The 21,134-nt window shown below is 42.6% G+C and overlaps 1 protein-coding gene across 1 annotated transcript in view; it reads right to left on the bottom strand.

The window, feature by feature from the left end:
• The window catches only part of Npc1a (Niemann-Pick type C-1a), a 109,705-nt gene that overhangs the window by 22,568 nt on the left and 66,003 nt on the right, over positions 1-21,134 (bottom strand). Inside the window, exons 4-14 of the mRNA XM_080273898.1 lie at positions 15,319-15,596; positions 14,307-14,505; positions 10,607-10,720; positions 9,650-9,867; positions 8,682-8,783; positions 7,441-7,640; positions 3,607-3,828; positions 3,021-3,175; positions 2,022-2,173; positions 963-1,143; positions 2-129 (exon numbers count right to left, since the gene is read on the bottom strand). Coding sequence (XP_080130024.1) covers positions 2-129; positions 963-1,143; positions 2,022-2,173; positions 3,021-3,175; positions 3,607-3,828; positions 7,441-7,640; positions 8,682-8,783; positions 9,650-9,867; positions 10,607-10,720; positions 14,307-14,505; positions 15,319-15,596 — 1,949 coding nt within the window. The remainder of the gene's footprint in view (position 1; positions 130-962; positions 1,144-2,021; positions 2,174-3,020; positions 3,176-3,606; positions 3,829-7,440; positions 7,641-8,681; positions 8,784-9,649; positions 9,868-10,606; positions 10,721-14,306; positions 14,506-15,318; positions 15,597-21,134) is intronic.

Here is a 21,134-nt window from a genome sequence, read left to right on the forward strand (position 1 = left end):
CCTCCTGTCTCCTTGCATCCAGTGCCACGAGTGACACAAAGCAGGTCATCTGAAGCAGGAAGTCAATGGTAAGGGCCAGACCAGCATACAAGGCAAATGCATGGACAGCTGGCATCCCAGACAATGCCCCTGTTGGTGAAATATACACGCTTGGTTAATGGCAGAAGTCATCCATGGACAGGACAACTCTTGGTACAAGTACTTCACCTAAAGTCTGACAATTTTATCAGCTGAGTGAGTCTGGTGGCCTGAGTGTGTTAATACCAGTGAACACTCTCATGGTCAGGACAAGTTTACTGCACTGAGTGAGCCACAAGGGCCTAGGAGTGGTACTACAAATTAACAGTGGCCTAGGAAAATGTAAGAGCCCTCTGAACATATGGTAAGTACTACAGCAAGATGGTTGCCACATAACCAAACCTAACCTAACTAACCACTTGGCCAATCTGACAAACCAAACACTTAAACAAGCAATTAACCCCTATAATTCAGGGGCCATGTTTTATAAATTACTCTTGCTGCTACATGACAATTTAATTAAGCTTAGGAGAGGCTTTTCACACCAGTGGGATTACGTAGTCTTAATAAACCCATTAACAACTAAAGGTCCTCCCTTAGTTAAAGCAGTCCAGGGATGGTAAGAATAAAATTAAAAAGATAACTCCAGAGTGGTTTGGCCATGTGGGTCATGTGGAGAGGACGAAGAATGAGAGACTGATGAGGAGAGTGTGTGTGAGTGAGGTGGAAGGGGGGAGGAGGGAGGGGGAGGCCAAGGATGAGATTGCAGGGATGGAATGGAGAGGTATATGAGAGGCGGCGGTGTGAGCTGGAAGTGGGGCAGTGAAATGGCGGGGGACAGGGCGACATGAAGGTGATCTGTTTGTGGCCACCCCTTACAGGATTAAGGCGTCTGGCAATAGATAGATAGAACTCCAAAGTTGGTGGATAAAGCAAACACTAACCCAGGAAGAAGCATGCAGCCTCTGAGCACGTGGCAATGAGTACTGTGGGCGCCACGTGTCCAACCACTCGACCCAGGTGCTGTGCGGGACTCTCTGCCGGCCGACGTGCCTCTCGCTGGTACGTTTGCACCAACAGGAACATGTTATCCACACCAACGGCAAGCACCAGGAATGGAATCACCTGCAGAAAGGAAGGATGAATTTTCAACTTTCATTCTTTGCTATATATAGAGAATCCAACTATGTACGGTACCTATCTATTAACTTGTCTATCTATCTCTAGTCAGCCACCTTAATCCTAAAAGGGGGTGGCCACTAATGAATTGCCTCCATTTTACTCTCTTCTGCCATTAAGCTGCCCTTCCTTCAACTCACACCCACTTCTAATATATAGCTCTCCATCCTATTCCTCCATCTCATCCTGTCTCTCCCTCCTCCCACCAGCTCACTCACATACAGCACACTCTCCAGTTAATCTTTCATTCTCTGTTTTCTCCACACGGCCACATCATCTCAAGATACTTCTCCTCTTGATGCTCTCCCACACATGCAAAACAACACCACAACATATGTAAGGGATGAGCTCTAAAATATCACAACCTTTTACATACAACTGCTAGAGTAAGATGAGGGGGGGGGGGAGTCTGTTTATAAGAAGGACTGGCTTTATTATTATTATTTATTTATTTTTTTTGTCTATAAGTAATTTCTTGAAGCTTTTAGGTAAATCAAGTGAACTATTCCCTAATTAATGCGTGAATTTCTCCATTCCTAAGAACAGGAAGGAAATGGATCAGAGTCACTGAAAATTGTAGAATCCTGTACACAGAAGCCTAAAGCAGCTCTGTCACAGCCATTACCTGGTGGCAGTTCCCAGGAGTGAAGGGAGCAAGACAGCAGATACAACAATGACAATGACAATGACTATGCTGATGACAATAATGATGATAATGGTAATGATGATGATAATGACAATGAAGGTGCTGAGGATAATGACATTTTGATGACTGATGATAATGATAAAAATATGGATTACAAATAAACAAATACTGTACTTACCTCTATGATGATGAGGGTAGCTGGGATACCAATGTATCCATAGACGCCAACTGATGATGAGACGGAAACAAGGACAATGAGAACTCCACCCAGGCCGAGAGTCACCTTGGAGTCCACCAGAAGCCGCCCACAACCATTGAATTCTCCCAGTGCTGTTGAACATTGAAAAAAAGGGTTGGTGTAGAGAAGAAGAAGAAAGGAATCAAATGAATCCACTCAATTCTTCAAGCACTGTGATGGGAAATGGGAGTTAGAGGGATGGACAACGTTACATTACTGATTTATAGTATGGGCTCATAACTAATAAGTAGAGGTCGAAATGTCAGCTATACTCTTTTCAGCATAACGTGGCCTATAACTACCGTCTCTCAATTTCAAATGCTGTACTGTAACAACAGATTAACAACTATGATGCTTGTGATGATGAAGTGCTGTGAAAAAAATGCTGAGCCATATCACTATCTTTTACTGTCACTGAGTTACAAGAAACACGATACAAGATGACACAAATTTTGGCCAAGTTAAGATTAAAGACCTACAGTACGACTGGGTATTTTTCAGACGCATGCGCACACACACAGACATATCTGAATCATCACAGTAAGGTGAGGCTGAATGAAGTGAGTAGTAGCAGTGGTTGTGGCTGCAAACACAGCTCATCTGAACGTGAAGCTGCCCTCCAACTGCAATCTACCACCCTTCTTTCAGAGGATAGGGAGGGCAGCCATACACCTCTGTCAACTCTGGAACTGTCTCCCTCTGTCTTTATTTCCTACTTCTGATCATCTCCAGTCTTTCAAACGCAGTATGTCCAGGCATCTTGAAATGAACAGCTCTTGAATTTCGCTCTCTTTTGTATTGTTTTTGTTTTTTCTTGGAGGGAACAGTTTGTGGGCTCCTGGCCTTTGGTTTCTTCATCCTTGAATTAAAGAAAAAAAAAAAAAAATCAGTGCCACCACATGAAGGCATCCCTCTCCACCATCATTAACAGATACTCACCAATAGCAATATAGGCAAACATGATGCAGTAAGAGATAAGGATGGTGCGCACATCTCCCTGGCTCTCTCGGGTCAGTTCGTCCTGTATGGCACGCTCTCCAGAGAAGGCGATGTCCAGCATTGGGTGGGAGTAGTTCTTCATGTATGTAAGGAACCTGGGAGGGGGGGAGTGAAGAAAACAAAACTCTCATTAAATCCATCAGCCCAATCATTCATTCATCATCTAATCCAGTGTTGCACCATGAGGAGCGTAAAATCACATCATATTTATTAACTCACTTAGCAATGAGAGGTCGACACGTTTTTATATTTTTTTAAAGAACCATAGGGAACTGCTGAAAAACTTCCTTAGAAAGTTCTATTGTTGCTTATTAAACTGAGGTGCTGTTTCTACATCTTGAAAGGGAAAAGTGATATACTGGAACACATCCTTGACTTGTACAGGCACTAAGAACAGCATGTATGCCTTCAAGAACATGGTCCTTTGTCTTTAGAGGGGGAGAAAAAAATACTATATTATTAAGACACAGGGTGACTGGTGGCCTAATGGATCCAAGGACTCCAAAAATAAATAAAATATACTCACGCCTCCTCCCACGCCATAGCCTGCGTAAGATTGTCCTTGCTGTAGAAGTTGTTGACAATGAACGACACCACCAGCGCCGTAGCATCCTTATAGGGTGGATTTTCTCCGAGCATCTGTGAGCCGTTAAGGAATCCACCCAGGGATGTGTAGGGGTAGACTGGACCTCCGTACTCACCCAGACACGGGATTTTGAGTTCAGCATCCTCTGGTAACAACGGATTTCTGAAGGAACATGGAAGGAAAAACTATAGTGTCTGCCATTAAGTAAATATCAAACAGCATTAGTAAAATTAACAACCATGAAAAATATGAAGGAAATGAATGTAAAACAGTAAAGGGAAAATAAACAACCAGAAAATATATCACCATCATCATCATCTGGACCTCCTTTCCCACCCTAGATCAGGGTGAGGAGTATTAACATCCACACAGCCCAAGTCTGCCCACTCCAATGTGCTACACTTCCATTCACTCATCATTCAAGCCCCTGGAACCCTGGCTCTGTCTGATACACCAAAAACTTTCACCACGTTCTGAACCTTCATATAAATGTATCCAATACAGTCAACTCGGACGCTGTCACATTAAAAAGGGGTGCCAAATCCCTGATCATGCGCTTCTTCTCACACCATTCGTTCAGCCAGCTCAATCTCTTGTCAGCTCCCTAACCTCACTGACTTCCATACCTCTCTTCCTCACACATTCATCCACCACATCCCTCCACCTTCTCCTTGGTCTACCTCGCCTCCTCCCTCCTTCAAATTTGCTCAGTTATACCTTTTTCACCACTCTATTGTTATCCATTCTCTCCACATGACAACACTATCTCAGTACGCTCTCTTCGATTCTGGTGTCCACAGACTTCCTCACTCTGCATCTTTCATGAATCACATTTCTTTGTATCCTATCTACTCTCTGTACTCCACACACATTCCTCAGCAGTCCCATCTCCACTGCTCTCACTCTTGACTTTTCATTTTCATGCCACACCATAGTCTCACATCCATATGTTAGAGTTGGCACTAACACTCTTTCGTGTCAGCCTCGCGCAGCTGCAACACGCAAGCCTTTATTTCTTATTAAGGCCTTCATAGAACCAGCTACTGTACTTTGCTTCTTGTGTCACTCTACTTTCCACTTCTTTTGCACATTTTCCTCTTTTCTATCACTGTACCCAGGAATTTGAACTCTCTCACCAATTCCAGTCTCTCTCCATTCACTGTAACATTACATTGGGAGTCACCTTTTCTCTCAATAACTATCACTTTACTCTTTTCTACATTTACTCTCATGGCATGACGCTCACAGACATCAGCAAAACCCAGCACTAGCCTACCAAGTTCTTGTTCGGTATTTGCATGTAGCACTGCATCATCAGCATATAACAAATTCGAGATATTCCATCCATTACCAATTACCAATGCTATCCCTCTCTCCATTACTCATGTTTATACTTCTCTCATCACCCTATCCACATATATATTGCACAACCATGGGACATTACATAACCCCGTCGCACACCCACACTGATCGCGAACTATTCTCTTACGTGCCCATTTACCCTTACACATGCCTCACTACCATCATAAAAACTCTTGACGGCACCTATGGTATGACAAATCTTAACTTGCGGCTAGGGTGTGGTGCGACCCTCTGTACAGTGGTGCCACGTTTCCCAAACCCGCGATGTGAAACGGCTGTTATATATGTAAAAGGCATCACAAATACGATAAACACATATGAATACAATGTTAACGTGTGTATTATAATATATGAAAGAACAGTAAACTTATTATGCAGAAAATATTTACATGGCAATACAGAAACGTGGCATAAATTTTTTACAGTGTTGCTAAAAAAAAAATGTAGTCACCTTTATTGGCTTTTACCGTATTTCTGGCGTGGGTAATAATGTCACAATTATGATTATAACATAATGTGTAGGAATATAAATAAAAATTTCCCAATTTCTTAGTAAAAAAAAAAAATTATACATTTAATCCTCGTGAGCGGCAACACTCAGACTCAGTCTGACCTGGTCACAACCTCGAGTCACTTTCCTTTGTGTCCTTGACTCAGACAGGATGGAAGCTCAACCAGCCCACTCCTCGCATCTACCTAGTCAAGCTAACGAAATTGTCTTCAACGTAAGGCAGTATTTTCAGAAGGAGAAGGAGAATGGAGGAATTCTTGATGACATTTCGAAGGCTACCTCTCAAACAGCTGCAGCAACAAAAATGAGCAAAAGAACGGTTGAGAGAATCTGCAAGAGATAATGAGGAAAATCAGTCTCCCAAGTTTATGTCGCCCAGGAAAAGGAAATGTGCAACACCCATTACGGATTTTTTTTATAACTTCAGTGAGGGTGTGCTGCGCAGAACAGTGTTAAATTTTTATGAGAGGAAAGAAATCCCAACACTTGAAAAAATTCATGAGAGAGAGAGAGAGAGAGAGAAAGAGAGAGAGGCGGAAGGCAGGCCAGGGGAGGTGTTGAGGGAAAGATGGAGGAAGGGAGGGAAGGAAGGAAGGAAGGAGTGATTGAATAAAAATAAATCATGGCGCTGCACCAGTGAGGTCATCTGGCGACAAATGTAAAACAATAATAAATATTTTTAAATATAATTAGATATAATATAAAATAAAGAAATGAAATCATAAGTTTATAAGTCACTCATAAAAGAAACAAAATTCCCCAGGGTGACACAAATCTCCTCCAGGATGGAAAGAGAGAGAGAGGGGATCGCGCGTATGGAAAACGTGGCAACACTGTGCAGAGCTTCGTGCCCCACCCTAGCCGCCAGTTAAGATTTGTCATACCATAGCAGCTTACCATCAACACTGTAAAAGCGTAAAACTTTCCACAATCCTTCTCCGTCTACTTTGTCCTATGCTTTTTCCAGATCCATAAATGCCAAAAACACCTTAAATTCCTTCTCACAGGCCTTCTCCACTATCTTTCTCACTGCAGTTATTTGATCCACACATCCTCTGCCACTCCTAAAGCCACCTTGTTCATCACTCACTAGGATTTTTGATATCTCTCTAACTTTATAATTATTCTTCCATATATCTTCCCTACAACACTCAGTAAACTTATGCCATGATAATTCTTGCACTCACTTCGCTCATATTTGTTTTTGTTCTGGGGTACAATCACAGCCTTTTTCCAATCTGCTGGCACAGTTTCACTCATCCATGCCTTCTTATATATCTCCAACAAGCACTTCATTCTGCTCCCTCCAGTAAACTTAATAATCTCTCCATACACCTCATCAACCTCAGCTGCTTTCCCATTATACAGCCACTTCACAGCATTCTTCACCTGTGCAAGTGTCACGTTTCCTGGCACTGCATTCCTTCTCTGCACACCCCCAGAACCAATCATGATTACAATGGCTCTGCTCTCTCTATTACCACTCATCAGACTTTCAAAATATTCTTTCCATTTGGTCCTTACTTCATCCTCATGGGTTAATAATCTACCCCTTACATCCTTCACACTTCCATATTTCCTTCAACTCATGATGGTCAGTTATCAGAAAAAATACGAATGGAATAAATATAAAACAATAAAGGAAATATTAACCAGAAAATATATAAAGTGTGTTCATATTCACTAAACTTTTTTTGTGGCTGAAAATGCAGTACACCATCGGCTTGAGCTGGAGACGGTGGGCAGGATCATGTATGAGGGAGGGGCAGAATTTGAACTGTATTTCCAAGAGGCAAGCAAAACTGTAAAGTGATGAGTAAACGCCTAGTCCTTGAAATCTATTGCAGTTAACAAGCAATAATGGGCCATGGCTGAACTGGTTAAAATCAACATAAACCAACCTGTAACAAGTGTCGAGGTGATTGACGTAGTCGATGGTGAGGTTGAAGGTGTAGTCTGTGCTGGTGAGGTCCATGTTGGAGGCATTGTTTTGGAAGTAGTTAAGGATGCTCATGATGGTGCAGTTGTCATTCGCTGGGTGGAGCGGCTTGAAGCAGATGTCAGACAGTCCCACATCCATATCATCAACTTTTGCTGTTAACTGGGAGAGAAGGGATGAGGGTGTTAAATGCATATCCTGTATTTAATTCGTCACCATCTGCCATCACTAAAGCAGGTCATACATCTTCTTTTGTATCACTCAAGTCTTCAGAATTCTTGGCTTCAATCACAGGTAACACTCTACTGTACAGAAAATGTGCAAAGCTTATTATTTCAACATAGTGGACTGTATTAACTGCCACACACTGCTGTATATCTGTGTCATCCACTCTTAACACTTGGGCTTCTACACCCAAATATGAGTGATATGGGACTGGCAATGTACAGTGTATTTATGAGTAATACACTTTCAGTACTCTCCCCGCTGTTAATTCTACCCATCACTTCAACCTAATAACCTTATGCACTAAAAATAAATCATGATTACCGATATCCATCCTACTCTGCCCATATTAAGTGCTCTACAAATTACTAACTCCACCTAACTCCTATCACCAAACAATCTTCTACACACCAACCACCCCACCCTTCTAAACACACCTTAGCCTTACCAAAGATACCCTACCCTTCCCTACAGATTCCTATCCTACCTAAACCACCTCAAAAATGCCTTGCTCTGCCCTACTCTAACTTGCCACGCTCTGCCTTGTCCTACCCTGCCCTGCCTTGCCATATACTCTTACTTCTCCAATACACCCTCCTTTCCTATACCCTTCCCAAACTACCCTAATCTTCACACAGATTCTCTATCCTAACTCACCCACCTCAAAACTGCCCAGTGCTACCATACTCTTCTCCAAACATGCACTCCTCCATTTTCCCTAACAAAAAATACCCTACCTTCAACCATGCCTAAAACTCTTACTTCACTTTGTTCAACCCTCACATACTCAGCCCTAATCAACCACCAATCAACTTCATTAAACCACAAATCAACCCCATTCAACCATAAATCACCTACCAACATAAATCAACTCCAATCAACCACCCAATCATAAATCAACTACATTCAACCACACATCAACCCCATTCAATCATATACAAACTCCAATCGACGATCCCATTGCCTGTGCATCCTCACCTCATTGGCGATGTAGTTCTGCAGCTTAAGCACCTCCTGAAGGAATGTCTTGTTGTACACAGGTCCCCACATCTCAAGGCCATTGGGGGTCTCATGGGGCACCTGCCAATGATTTATATGTACAGTAAGTGTATATTTGTAATGGCCAAGTTGCACATGCCAGATACAGGCTTCTTCTTGTAGCCCAGAGGAAAGCAAGAACATAAAACTTACGAACCATAAGTTTAAGATGCCTTTCTCCTGCATTCGGGGGACATTTGTGTAATAAAGCAGTTGAGACACCCCATTTTATCAGTCCCACCAATTAAAGTGTTCCTCTCCTGCACTTTTTCATTACTGCAGCCATTAGATGATCTAAGTCAGCCTCTCTTTGGAAAGAATTAACCACTTACACAAAGATGATGTACTATTTACCTTATTTTTTGCAAGAAAGACTTTTAGTACTGGAGGAGTTCGATGCTGTACTGCCTTCACCTACCCATTCAATACAAGAGGCCTCTCCTCACACTGAATAAAATCATCCAAGTATAAGAAAACATACTACAAATACATCCTGACTTCGAGCTGTTGCTGATGCTGTGGCAGTCCACCATCCTCTTGTCATGGGACAGGGAGGGAATTAAGGGATGTTTGAATAAAGTCAGGGACTTCTTTTTAACAAGGCAGTGGGACAGCATGGTTATATCAGTGCCACCACATGAAGGTGTCATTCTCCAGCACCAATGAAATAGTTAACTCCTGTTGGCAGGGTGCTGTCCTTTTTTTTGCTGCTACTGGCAATTTTATTAAACTTAGGAGAGACTTTCTTTTCCAAGCTTGAGGGGGCTGGATATACGGTAGCTTTAATAACCCCTTTCAATATAACAAGCTTTCATTCATGCTGAATCAAACGTCAGAGGATGGTGTGAATAAATTCTAAGAGATTTTCCCAGCCTCAAAAGGTTATGGGACTGATACAAGGCCCTCACCTTGTCCACACCAACAGGCCTGATGATAAGCATCTCAGTGCGGTAGAACGGTCCAAAGTTCTTGTCGAAAAACTCCTTCTCCATGCGGGAGCGTGAGTGTGGTGCAGCCCAGAGCTCAACAGGATCTGTGGTCACTTTGAGGTACATGATGCCAACAGACAGGCCCACCGCTGCCATCACACCAATCACCAGCACTGTCCAGGGGTGTTCTGCACAGACTGGAAAAAAAAATTAAAAGTCATGACTGCAGTTTAAAAGTAGTATGCACAAGTGAGTTGGTTATGTGGCTGTGTTTGCTGTCTGAATTTTGCATTCCATACTTAAACAAGGTGGACATATTAAAAAGACAGAGAAAGATACAAGCTGATACATATACTAGATTGACAGCTACACAGAGAACAGAAAAAGAGCAAGTGACAGAGAAAGATACAAGTTGACAGAAAGATATCAGACAGACAGAAACAGACAGATAGATGGGAAAGAGACAGAGACAGAACATAGCAGTTCAGAGCTTGAAGATATTTTTGGTGACCTCAGCACCACACCAATTACCTGCACCATCCAGGGTTGTTCTGTGCACAGTGTAAGACCAAATGAAATGTTATGACTACTACTGCTAAGGAAAAATGTTAAAGAGCTTCCTTAACCATCCAGAATGGTGCTATAAGTAACCTACGAAGCTCAAAAGAGTGCAGGCCATGGTAAACTCCTAAGGAAGAAGTGCTTATGAATCTTATTAACTTCTAAGAGTATGGTCCAAACATCATCATACTGTGCCCAATTAGTGAAGGTCCCTGTTGACTGTTAAGATGATGCTGGTGATTTTCCCTAACCTTTGATAATAATGTCAAGAGTTTTACCTGTGCCTTAAACAGTAAAAGTCCTTGTAAAATGCAAAATAAAAGGTGTTAGTCAGCCTTCTTAACCAATGACAATGTAATCCCAAGAATGCCATACCTGTGCCCCAAGCAGTGAATGCCCTTGTCAGTGCGCTGTCCATGGCTGCTCCTATCTTGTCCACACAGCTTGGCTCGTCACTGCCCATACTGCCACCACCACTCTCTCCAGCAACTGCAGTGTTAATCAGATGGTGACTGACGTGAAAGGTGTGCCAAAGTTGCCACCCAAATCATTATGATGAAAATCATGATGATGATGATGATCATCATCATCAAGAAATCACCAGGGCAATGACAATGACAATGATTATAATATCCTGCTACTGTGAGCCGACACTAAAACTTGTACAATATATACAAACACACTGATCACTAATGTGATGGCTTGGTGAAGAAAGTCATTATCATCATAATCACCATCATCATCATCATCATCATTAACACCACAATACCACCACCACCACCACCACTCCAAGTCACCCAACTGCAGTATAAAGGTCTCTCCCATTTTCTTCCAATCTGACCTATTGGCTGTTAGCTTGTTCCATCCAATCCTACCAAATCCGAGATATTTACTGTACACAGCTGAGACCAATGTGATTTGATTCATTATAAATAAATACAGAGTTATGATACTCTAACATGTACCCTATTATAAAATATTTAATAGGTTTAAATTCTCAGTTCCTGCAGAAGTATAAATAATGTGCAAAGCTATATGGTAATTGTAAAATGTACAAAATTAATTGACTGTACAATGCATTACATAAAAACTTATTAGCACAAGCCTCATATCAGCACCTAGTCTACAATCTACTGTACAAGTTAATGATGATGACAATCATGTACTTTTGGAATTCAGTTTCTAAGTACCGGTGATATGGGCTGACTGATAATTATAGCTGGTTAACTTCATCGGTCAGAAAACTACCACCTCTCCATATCAAATGCTGAGCTGCTATAGGAGATGGGTGGCAAAATATATCGTTAGTTATGAAGAAAAGTCAAGGAAATGATCTATGGATATAGTGTTACCTTATTCTGCCATTATATAACAAGTACTGTTAAGTGGCTAAAAGGGGACACAAGTCTCTCTCAGGTATGATCAAAGTGCCAATACGTTCTCAACTACCGGTATTACTTTCCACACCAGCTACCTTTTTCAAGAATTACTTTTAACCCATATAGAGATGACTAAAAGTAAGTTGCCAGCTTTCTCATTATCAGCTTATTAATTTCTATGCAATTTGGGCTGAATGAAAATAACTGGTGAATCAGTTATACTTTATACTTACAAATATCATTAACTGCTTACTGGAGATGTAATAATGATTATCAAGACAAATACGGCAAAATAATGTTTATCACAACTGCGGTGGATAGTGCACATCGTATTTCAATGCTCTCATCTAGCTCTCAGTACCGTACAATGTTGCTGTTGTGGCTCCAGGCTCATATGAATGCCCTTTTTTAGGAGTCCATCATCCTATGTTTGGGGGACAGGGAAGGAATTAAGGGACATCTGTATTAGTGTGCAGTGGATCCACCCAGCTAGAGTATATCAGTGCCATTATATGAAGGCTGCCTGAGATCCAGCTCCATGAAGAGCCATTAGGTGACCAAGGCCAACGTATGCAAGCCTACTGAAGCCTTTATAAACGATACAAACTGATAAAACTGCTTTGCAACCTTAATTGCACACCGTTCATACTCTAATCCTGCCCCTCATATCTGCAAACATCCTACTGCTACTGAAAGGTTTCTCAGCTCTTATCAAGCATAATGAACTGAGGTTCTTACTCATGGCAAATTAGGGAGTTTCTAAAGTTTATTAGAAGTTTATTTCTACATATGGCTGGTTCATATCCTTCTTGCATGTTATTTTGGCCGAGTCTATTAATATTTTACTATTTTGTGAACATGGAATGGAGGATATATTAAGTTCTTATACCAAAAATAAATCACAAGAGAAACAATGCTGGAAAGTCTCCTACACTATGAGTATATGAGGATCAAGACAATGATTTTACTAAATGAAGCTTGATACTGCACATCGTTACAGTAGTGAACAGTACTATAATCTAGCTTGCAGTACAATAAAACTACCTGACTATCCTTGGAGCATATATCTTCCTTACAGCAATCTTGCCCATTATATCTGCAAACAAGCATCATACCTCAAGAGAATGCTGACAAGAACTAGCTGGATATCACACATCTAATGACTGTACATACTCTAATTTAGATTTCAACATAATACTACTACTTCATTATTATTCCCAGAGGGCATACCTTCCATACTATACCCTCTGCTCTCAGTCATGGAGCCAAGAGGGTGGGTGCCAGTGAGATCGACCACAAATATTTCTATCAGTTCTGCAGCGATGCATTGTGGGGAAAAGTTGCACAAGTTAAAAATGGAGTAAACCCACTGATGACTACTTCACAACAGTTACCATACTAATCATGATATATATACAGGATGGTCCACATATTATACGTCTCAATTCTCGTGTGCTGTTGGCATGGGTTAGTCAGTGTTATCAGTGTCTACCTTTCATCGTTTTCTACCACTCATACCACTTATTCATTCTTTACAGTTCATATTTTGTCCGCTCTGCATCTACTTAATATGTCCATACTATCTCACTATCAACATTTTCAGCTCAGTTGTTAGGCTGATATGGTACTGACGAAAGCTGATGCAAAGAGAAAAAAGAGAATACCTGTACAGTAATAATAAATATATCAATGCAAAAGATGTGGAAAGTAGAGTGACACAAGGAAGGAAAGTAACTGGTGCTATGAAGACCTTGATAAGAAACAGAGGCTTGAGTGTTGCAGCAGCACAACGCTTACATGAAGAAGTGTTAGTGCCAACTTTAGCATATGGATGTGAGACTATGGTGTGGCATGAAAATGAAAAGTCAAGAGTGAGAGCAGTGGAGATGGGATTGCTGAGGTATATATGTGGAGTACAGAGAGTGGATAGGATACAAAATAATGTGATTCATGAAAGATGTCGAGTGAGGAAGTCTGTGGACACCAGAATCAAAGAGAGTGTACTGAGATGGTATGGTCATGTGGAGAGAATGGATAACAACAGCGGTGAAAAAGGTATATCTGAGCAAATCTGAAGGAGGGAGGAGGTGAGGTAGGCCAAGGAGAAGGTGGAGGGGTGTGGTGGATGAATGTGTGAGGAAAAGAGGTATGCAAGTTGGTGAGGCTAGGGGACTGACAAGAGACTGAGCTGGCTGGATGAATGTTGTGAGAAGTGCATGATCAGGGATTTGGCATCATTTTTAATGTGACAGCATCCGGATTGACTCCAACGGATATGTTTATGTTAAGCTACAGAATGTGGTGAATGTTTTTGGTGTATCACTTAAAGGCAGGATTCCGAGGGCTTGAATAATGAGTGAATGGAAGTGTGGCCCATTGGATTATGCAAACCTGGGCTGTCTGGACAATGCTTCTCCTCACCCTGGCCTAAGGTGGAAAAAGAGGTCTGGATGATGATGATATATCAATGCTGCACAGAACTGCTTGAACCATACAAACAAGTTCATCAACTCTAAATCAACACTGAGCACAAAGAAGTTGGCAGACATATGAGGCTATGAATATGAATATCAACAAGGGAGAGAAATGTGAAGAAAATGTGAGAACACATAAAAACAGCAGGAAAGAAAAAATAATGAATTCCATGTAACTCCCCATCAACACCCAACTAAACATAAATAAATGATTCAACTCACTATCAACACTCTGGGCTCGGCAGGTAAGGCAGACATAGACGGTGATGAACGTCGATGCGAAAAGAAGAAAGATGAGCACCATGACGACCATCAATCCATCTACCCCAAAGAGGGTGAAAGGAGGAGGGGGTGGGGGGATGGGGGGCGGGCGAGGACAAGACTCCCGGCAGTCTACACATCCACATGCCTGAGAGGTATTCTGTGGGGAAAATCATCATCATCATCATCACCACCACCATCATCATTATCACTACCACTACCAACACACCATCATCATTATCACTACCATTACCATCATCACCATCATTGTCATCATCATCACCATCACCACCACCACCATCACCAGGGGCACACCCAGGAATTTTCCAAGGGGGGGGGGGTCCCATTTGCCAGTTTTTAATGTTTTGCTGTTATTGAATATATATAAATTTTTAAAGGACCCAGAGAACTAAGGGGGGGGGGGCTGGGCTCGGTGGGACCCCCCCTGGGTGCAACCATCATCATCATTATCACTACCACCATCATCATCATCGCCATCATCATCATCGCCATCATCATCATCACCATCACCATCACCATCACCACCATCATTATCAAGGCAAAGTGTGCCAAAACCAAATACTGTACTGTATGGTAAAACAATCTAATGGTAGCCTGGGCATGACTTTTATTTTATTTTATTTTTTTTATTTATTTATTTATTTATTTATTTTTTTTTTTTTGGGGGGGGGTCAAGGGCTAGATGAGGTAGGGAGGTATATGAATGAGGCTGGTGTGAGCTGAAGAGAGGGCAGTCCAATAGCAAAGGACAGGGGGAAAAGAGAAGCAATTTGTGTCCATCCAGGATTTAGGTGTTTGGCTATGAACAGATCGACAGAGATAGACAGATAAATAGACTGATATATTGATAGACAGACAGATAGACAGATAGATAAATAGATGGAGTGACAGGCAGATAGATAAACAGATTCAAATTAAAATCATCAGGTCACAAGCATATTCATCCACTTACCGAGACAGCTTCACTGCATGGTATGATGGTCTTGTTGAGAGGCTTGTAGGTGGATCCCTGGGGTTCATCGTAAATAAAATCAATCAGGAAGGGTGACGCTTGTACAGATCCCATGTAGTCGAACCAGCGTGTGCCGTTGCAGTAGAAGCTTCCCCACACCCCACACATGATGGAGATGGCAGGCTGGTCCCCAAATAACACATCTCGGCATGACTCATACACGCCCGATACAAACTGCCTTGTGATGTGCACATCTAGTGATGATATGATGGTCGAGTCTGCAGAGGAAACACGTAGAATTTGAATACAGTAATCACTCCAATATCCGGATCAATAGAGCCATCGGTAGGTTCGGATATTGGTTTTGTCCGGATATTGGGCCCCAGCTTATGGACTTGTACTTACGGACCCTAACACAGAGAAACACCTATACAACTCCCTCCGGACATGCATAGCACCTATTTAACACCCAAATCACACCAATAAGGCACATAAATGACTGAAATAAATGCAATAGACACATAAAATGTGGGTTTAGAAGTATGTTCATACATTAATAAACATTCTGGTACTTATGGACTCTAACCGAACCTAACCTAACCGAACCTAACTGAACTCTGAAAAACACATTCCTACTGCACATGCATGAAGTAAGTTTAGTATGGAAAGAAGTACAGTATGACACTTTTTGGTAAGTATAGTATGGGAAAAAATACAATATGAAACATTCTGGTAAATATAGTATGGAAAATGGTACAATATGAAACATTTTGGCTACTTACAGCAAGTCCCTGGCCACCTCGATGAATAACCGCCTCCTCTCGGACTCTGACAGTAAGAACGATTTCCTGAAGCACTTGCACTACACTCTTCCTGAAGTCTTGCACTGAACTTAGTCACTAACACACAGAAGTCCGTTCTTTTCACAGTGTTCACTTTAGTCCAAATAATGTTCCATTAAATTTAAGTGTTGCACATTAACTTTTCCCAAGTTTTTTTAAGTTTCCAAAGCCAAAACAAAGAAGGTTAGTTACGTTAAATTTCTTTTCTACTTAGTCTTTTCTCCCAACTTGAAAACCTTAACACAACACACCGTTTTTTTCACTGCACAACACTCAAAATTCCCGTGTGGTCTAGTGGAGAAGTTCTTGCTGTTTATTCACTGTCAGAGCCCGAGAGTATCACTGGCAGGCGTCCAAGGGGTGCATCGGTGGGTAGTGGTGATGGCGTACCGACTACAGAAGACTCTGAAGACAGCCGCAAACTCACGTCGAGCGGTGACTCTTGTCGCGGTGAGAGACAGGCGGGAAGTGGGGAGGATGGAGCGGCGCTCTATCGGACGTCAGAGGAATGACGAACCAAAACAATGCTCTCACGCGGCGCGCGCGGCAAGTTCAAATTACGGACGGCAAAAAATCGATTTCTTTCCCAATTTTTTTGGATTTTCGGACCATTTTGGGAATGTTTGATCCCAGGACGATAAGGTTCGGTTAGTGGGGATGTTCGGATATTGGGCGTCCGGATATTAGAGTGATTACTGTATATTAATGTTTGGGCAGGTGGAGAGGATGGAGGATGACAACTGGGTGTAGTGGGTGAGAGGGGTGTGAACGCTGAGGGTAGAGGTGTGAGAGGCAGACTGAAAAAGACTTGGAACAAGATCATACAGTGTGATCTTAGGGATAAGGGACTGAATAGAGAGGAAGCTAGTAATCTGGCAACACAGAATGCTGCCATTAGGTGACCAAGGCCAATGCATACAACCATGCTGGAGCCTTCATAAATGAATGAACATTCTAGATGCCAAATTAAACAGCAAAGAAATGGTGCTAGGGAGAATATGGGCCTCTCAAACAAAAACTTAACTGTAATATTGCCTGATATCTCCCTCTCACCAACGCAGGATGAACACAAAATGCAACTCAACTTGCTCACACAGTAGTGCCACCCTCAACACAACCGCCCGCCCACACACAAAGACAACACAAAAAAAAAACATCATTTTATCATAATGCTTCCTCCAAGACAAAATACTTATTCATCCCAAGCCCCACATTAACACAACACAACAAATAATCTCAAAGAACCAAAGTGGCATAACATATTTTGTTGTCCTGGTAAAGAAGCATTTCCTAATGTAGTCCAGTATTTGTGATTTTTTACATACTGTATTTGGCTATGTCACACTGTCAACTGGATTATGGTGAAAATAATAATAATCATTATTACTATTACTATTATTATTATTACTATTATTGGTGGTGGGTTAGTGCCCCACCCCGTAAAAAGAACTAACTAAAAAAGCAAATAAAGCGCCTCGGACCCGGACGGACCATACGTTGAAGACTAAGGAACAGACAAAGGACATTCTGAGGGTGAACGTGGAATGTGAGAGGAGTGAATGATGAAGTGAAAGAGAGAGAGATTGTCCAGGTGCTTGAGGATGCAAAAGTGGATATATGTGGATTGACTGAAACTAAATGGAAAGGTGAAAGGATGAGAGAATGGGAATACGGTGTAGGTATATGTGCGGGAGTCAGTGAGAATGAGAGGGCAAGAGAGGGAGTATGTCTGATGATAAGCAAGAAATGGAAGGAGAATATAAGAGAGTATGGAACAGTGGGTGCAAGGATTGTATGGGTAAGGATGAAAGTAGGTATACAAGCATGGGCGATTGTATGTGTGTATGCTCCAACAGAGGATCGAGTGGCAAGAGTGAAAGATGAGTTTTGGGCGAGAGTAGAAGCATGTATGGACAAGTCTGAGAGGAGCGAGAGAGTGCTGTTGATTGGAGACATGAATGGCAAAGTTGGGAATGTACGAGTGGATGGAGTGGTTGGTCAGTGGGGTGTGCCAGCTGAAGTAGATGGGAATGGTAGTGCTTTGGTGGACACCTGTGCTGGTAAGGGGTTGGCAATAGCCAACACCTACTTTCGGCATAAGATGATCCACCGGTATACATGGAGAGTAATGAGGAGGATGGATGGTGAACTTGTTGAACGAAAGGCAATGATAGACTACGTGTGTGTGGATGAGCGAATGAGAAGACAAGTGTTGGATGCAAGGGTGTGGAGAGGGTGGGGGAATGGAGTCTCGGACCATCACTTAGTGATGGCCAAGGTCGAGCTGCAAAGAAAGTGGTTGAGGAGACGAAGGGGAAGACAGGAGGAAGCAGCTCCTGTGAGAAGAGTGGAGAAATTGCAAGATAGTGAGAAAAGGACAGAGTATAAGAGCATAGTAGAAGAAAGATTGGGAAGGTATGAGCTAGAGCAGATGGAAGGGGTGGAAGACGTATGTAAGATATTCACGGAAGAGATAAGCGCAGCATGTGAGGCGGTTTGTGGAGTGAGGAGGAGATGCAAGGGTGTGCAAGGGACAGCATGGTGGAATGATGAGGTGAAACGAGCTGTGGAACAAAAGAAGAAGGCATATGGTAAATGGTTGGCGAGTAAAGGTAGGGGAGAAGATGAGAGAGAGAAGAGAGAGGTATATGTGAGCAGGAGAAGGGAGGTTAAGAGACTGGTGAAGGAGAGTAAGAAGAAAGTGGATGAAGAGTTTGGGAGGAATCTGAGAGTGAAATGGAGGGAGAGTAAGAAATTGTTTTGGAAGGAGGTAAAGAAAGTAAGGCAGTGTGAAAGGGGAAATAGTAGGGGAGTGAAAGACAGGAATAATAGATTGTTGGTGGAGAAGAGAGAGAAATTGAGGAGATGGAAGGAGCACTTTGAGGATTTGTTGAATGTAGAGAGTGAGAGCAGTGTGAGTATAAGTGGTTGGGGAATGGCTGGGAGAAGAAGAGATGAGAGGAGGGAGGAAGAGATCAGTAGATCGGAAGTAGTGGAAGCGATGAAGAAGATTAAGCTGGGAAAGGCCCCAGGAATTGATGGAGTGTGTGGTGAAATACTTAGGTATGGGGGTGAGATTGTTGTGGAGTGGATATGGAAGTTGTGTAGATTGGCTTGGGAAGAGGGAAGGGTTCCAGAGGACTGGAAATCAGGTATAATTGTTCCTCTGTACAAAGGAAGAGGGAGAGAGAAGTATGTGGTAACCATAGGGGTATTTGCCTTCTTAGTGTGACTGGTAAAATATATGGTAGAATACTCATTGATAGGGTTAGGCATATGACAGAGGAGCTAGTTGGAGAAGAACAAGGGGGATTTAGGAAGGGAAAAGGGTGTGTAGATCAGATATTTGTTCTAAGATGTTTAGTGGAGAAGTATCTAGAGAAGGGAAGGAAAGTGTATGCTGCCTTCATGGACTTGGAGAAAGCTTATGACAGAATAGATAGGCAAGGTATGTGGAAGGTATTAAGAATATATGGAGTGGAGGGGAAATTGTTGAGTGCTGTGAAGAGTATGTACAAGGGAGCTAGGGCTACGGTGCGAGTGGATGGTGAGCTGAGTGAGTTCTTTGTCTCAATGTGGGACTGAAACAGGGGTGTGTAATGTCTCCATGGCTGTTTAATATATATATGGATGGGGTTGTAAAGGAGGTGCAAGGTAGGGCAGTGGATGTGGGGGTGGCCCTAATGAATGAGGGTGAGATTTGGAAGCTTCCGGTGTTGCTGTTTGCTGATGATACAGTATTGTTGAGTGAAGATGAATGGGAGTTGCAAGGTTTGGTGAATGAATTTGGGACAGTGTGTAGGAGGAGGAAGCTGAAAGTTAATGTAAACAAAAGTAAAGTTATGGTGTTTGAGAGGAATGAAATCACAGAGTGTGCAGTGAGGTTGGATGGTGAGGATATGGAGAATGTGAGTGCATTCAAGTACTTGGGTAGTGTGATGAGTAAGGAAGGAACTTTGGGGGATGAAGTACGTGAAAGGGTACAGCAGGGAAGAAAGGTTGTTGGTACACTGAAAGCAGTGATGAGAAATAGGGAGGTGAGTATGGAAGTTAAGAAGTCACTGCATGATGGTATTGTGATCCCTACCCTGACGTATGGAAGCGAGGCGTGGACCTTGCAAGAGGGGAACAAGTCAAGAGTGAGAGCAGTGGAAATGAGTTACTTGAGAGGAGCATGTGGAGTGACGTGGAGGGACAGGTTGACGAATGAAGAAGTGAAGGAACGTTGTGGGGTAGATGTGGATGTGGTTGAAAAGATTAGGAGAAATACACTGAGGTGGTTTGGACATGTGGAGGGAATGGAGAATGAAAGACTGACTAAGAGGGTGTATGTAGGTGAGGTGGAGGGAGGGAGAGGGAGGGGTAGACCGAGGATGAGGTGGAGGGATGGAGTTGAGAGGTATATGAGGGAGGGGGGGTGAGTTGGGGGGAGGGGAGTCAAATGGTGGGTGACAGAGTGACTTGGAGGCGTTTTGTCTGCGGCCACCCTTTGCGGGATTAGGGCGTCGGGCTATAGATAGATAGATAGATTATTATTCATCTAATCCTGTGTTGCCTCATGGGAAGCCTAGGAGTCCGGGGATGGGCAAGTTGGTCCTGACATTACAGATGAGAGTAACCAGCCTCGCTCGTCCCTGAGTGGCATTACGTGAGCAATAAACCACGACCACCCCTTGGATATAAACCAGCACAGGCTCAATATGATGGGACTGCCTTAATTACCCACTAAACCACCAGGTGCCGTAATTTGGTTATATGGTTACCACCCAGCACGGTAAATGGTTTCCTGGTGTACTGGAAACCATTTGGCTTGTCACTCAGTGCAGAGTTACCCACAGACAGAAGGGGCAACACAAGATTATACGATGTTGATGATGATGATGATGATTAGTTAAAATTCCAGCCACAGTACTCCAGACCTGACTGCATATCAAGGTGTTTACCACCTCCAGACACAAACACAGGACTTCAGTG

Source organism: Coenobita brevimanus, chromosome 56 (assembly GCF_032717465.1).
Source record: "Coenobita brevimanus isolate Jiangsu-jjx chromosome 56, ASM3271746v2, whole genome shotgun sequence".
Lineage (NCBI taxonomy): Eukaryota > Metazoa > Arthropoda > Malacostraca > Decapoda > Coenobitidae > Coenobita > Coenobita brevimanus.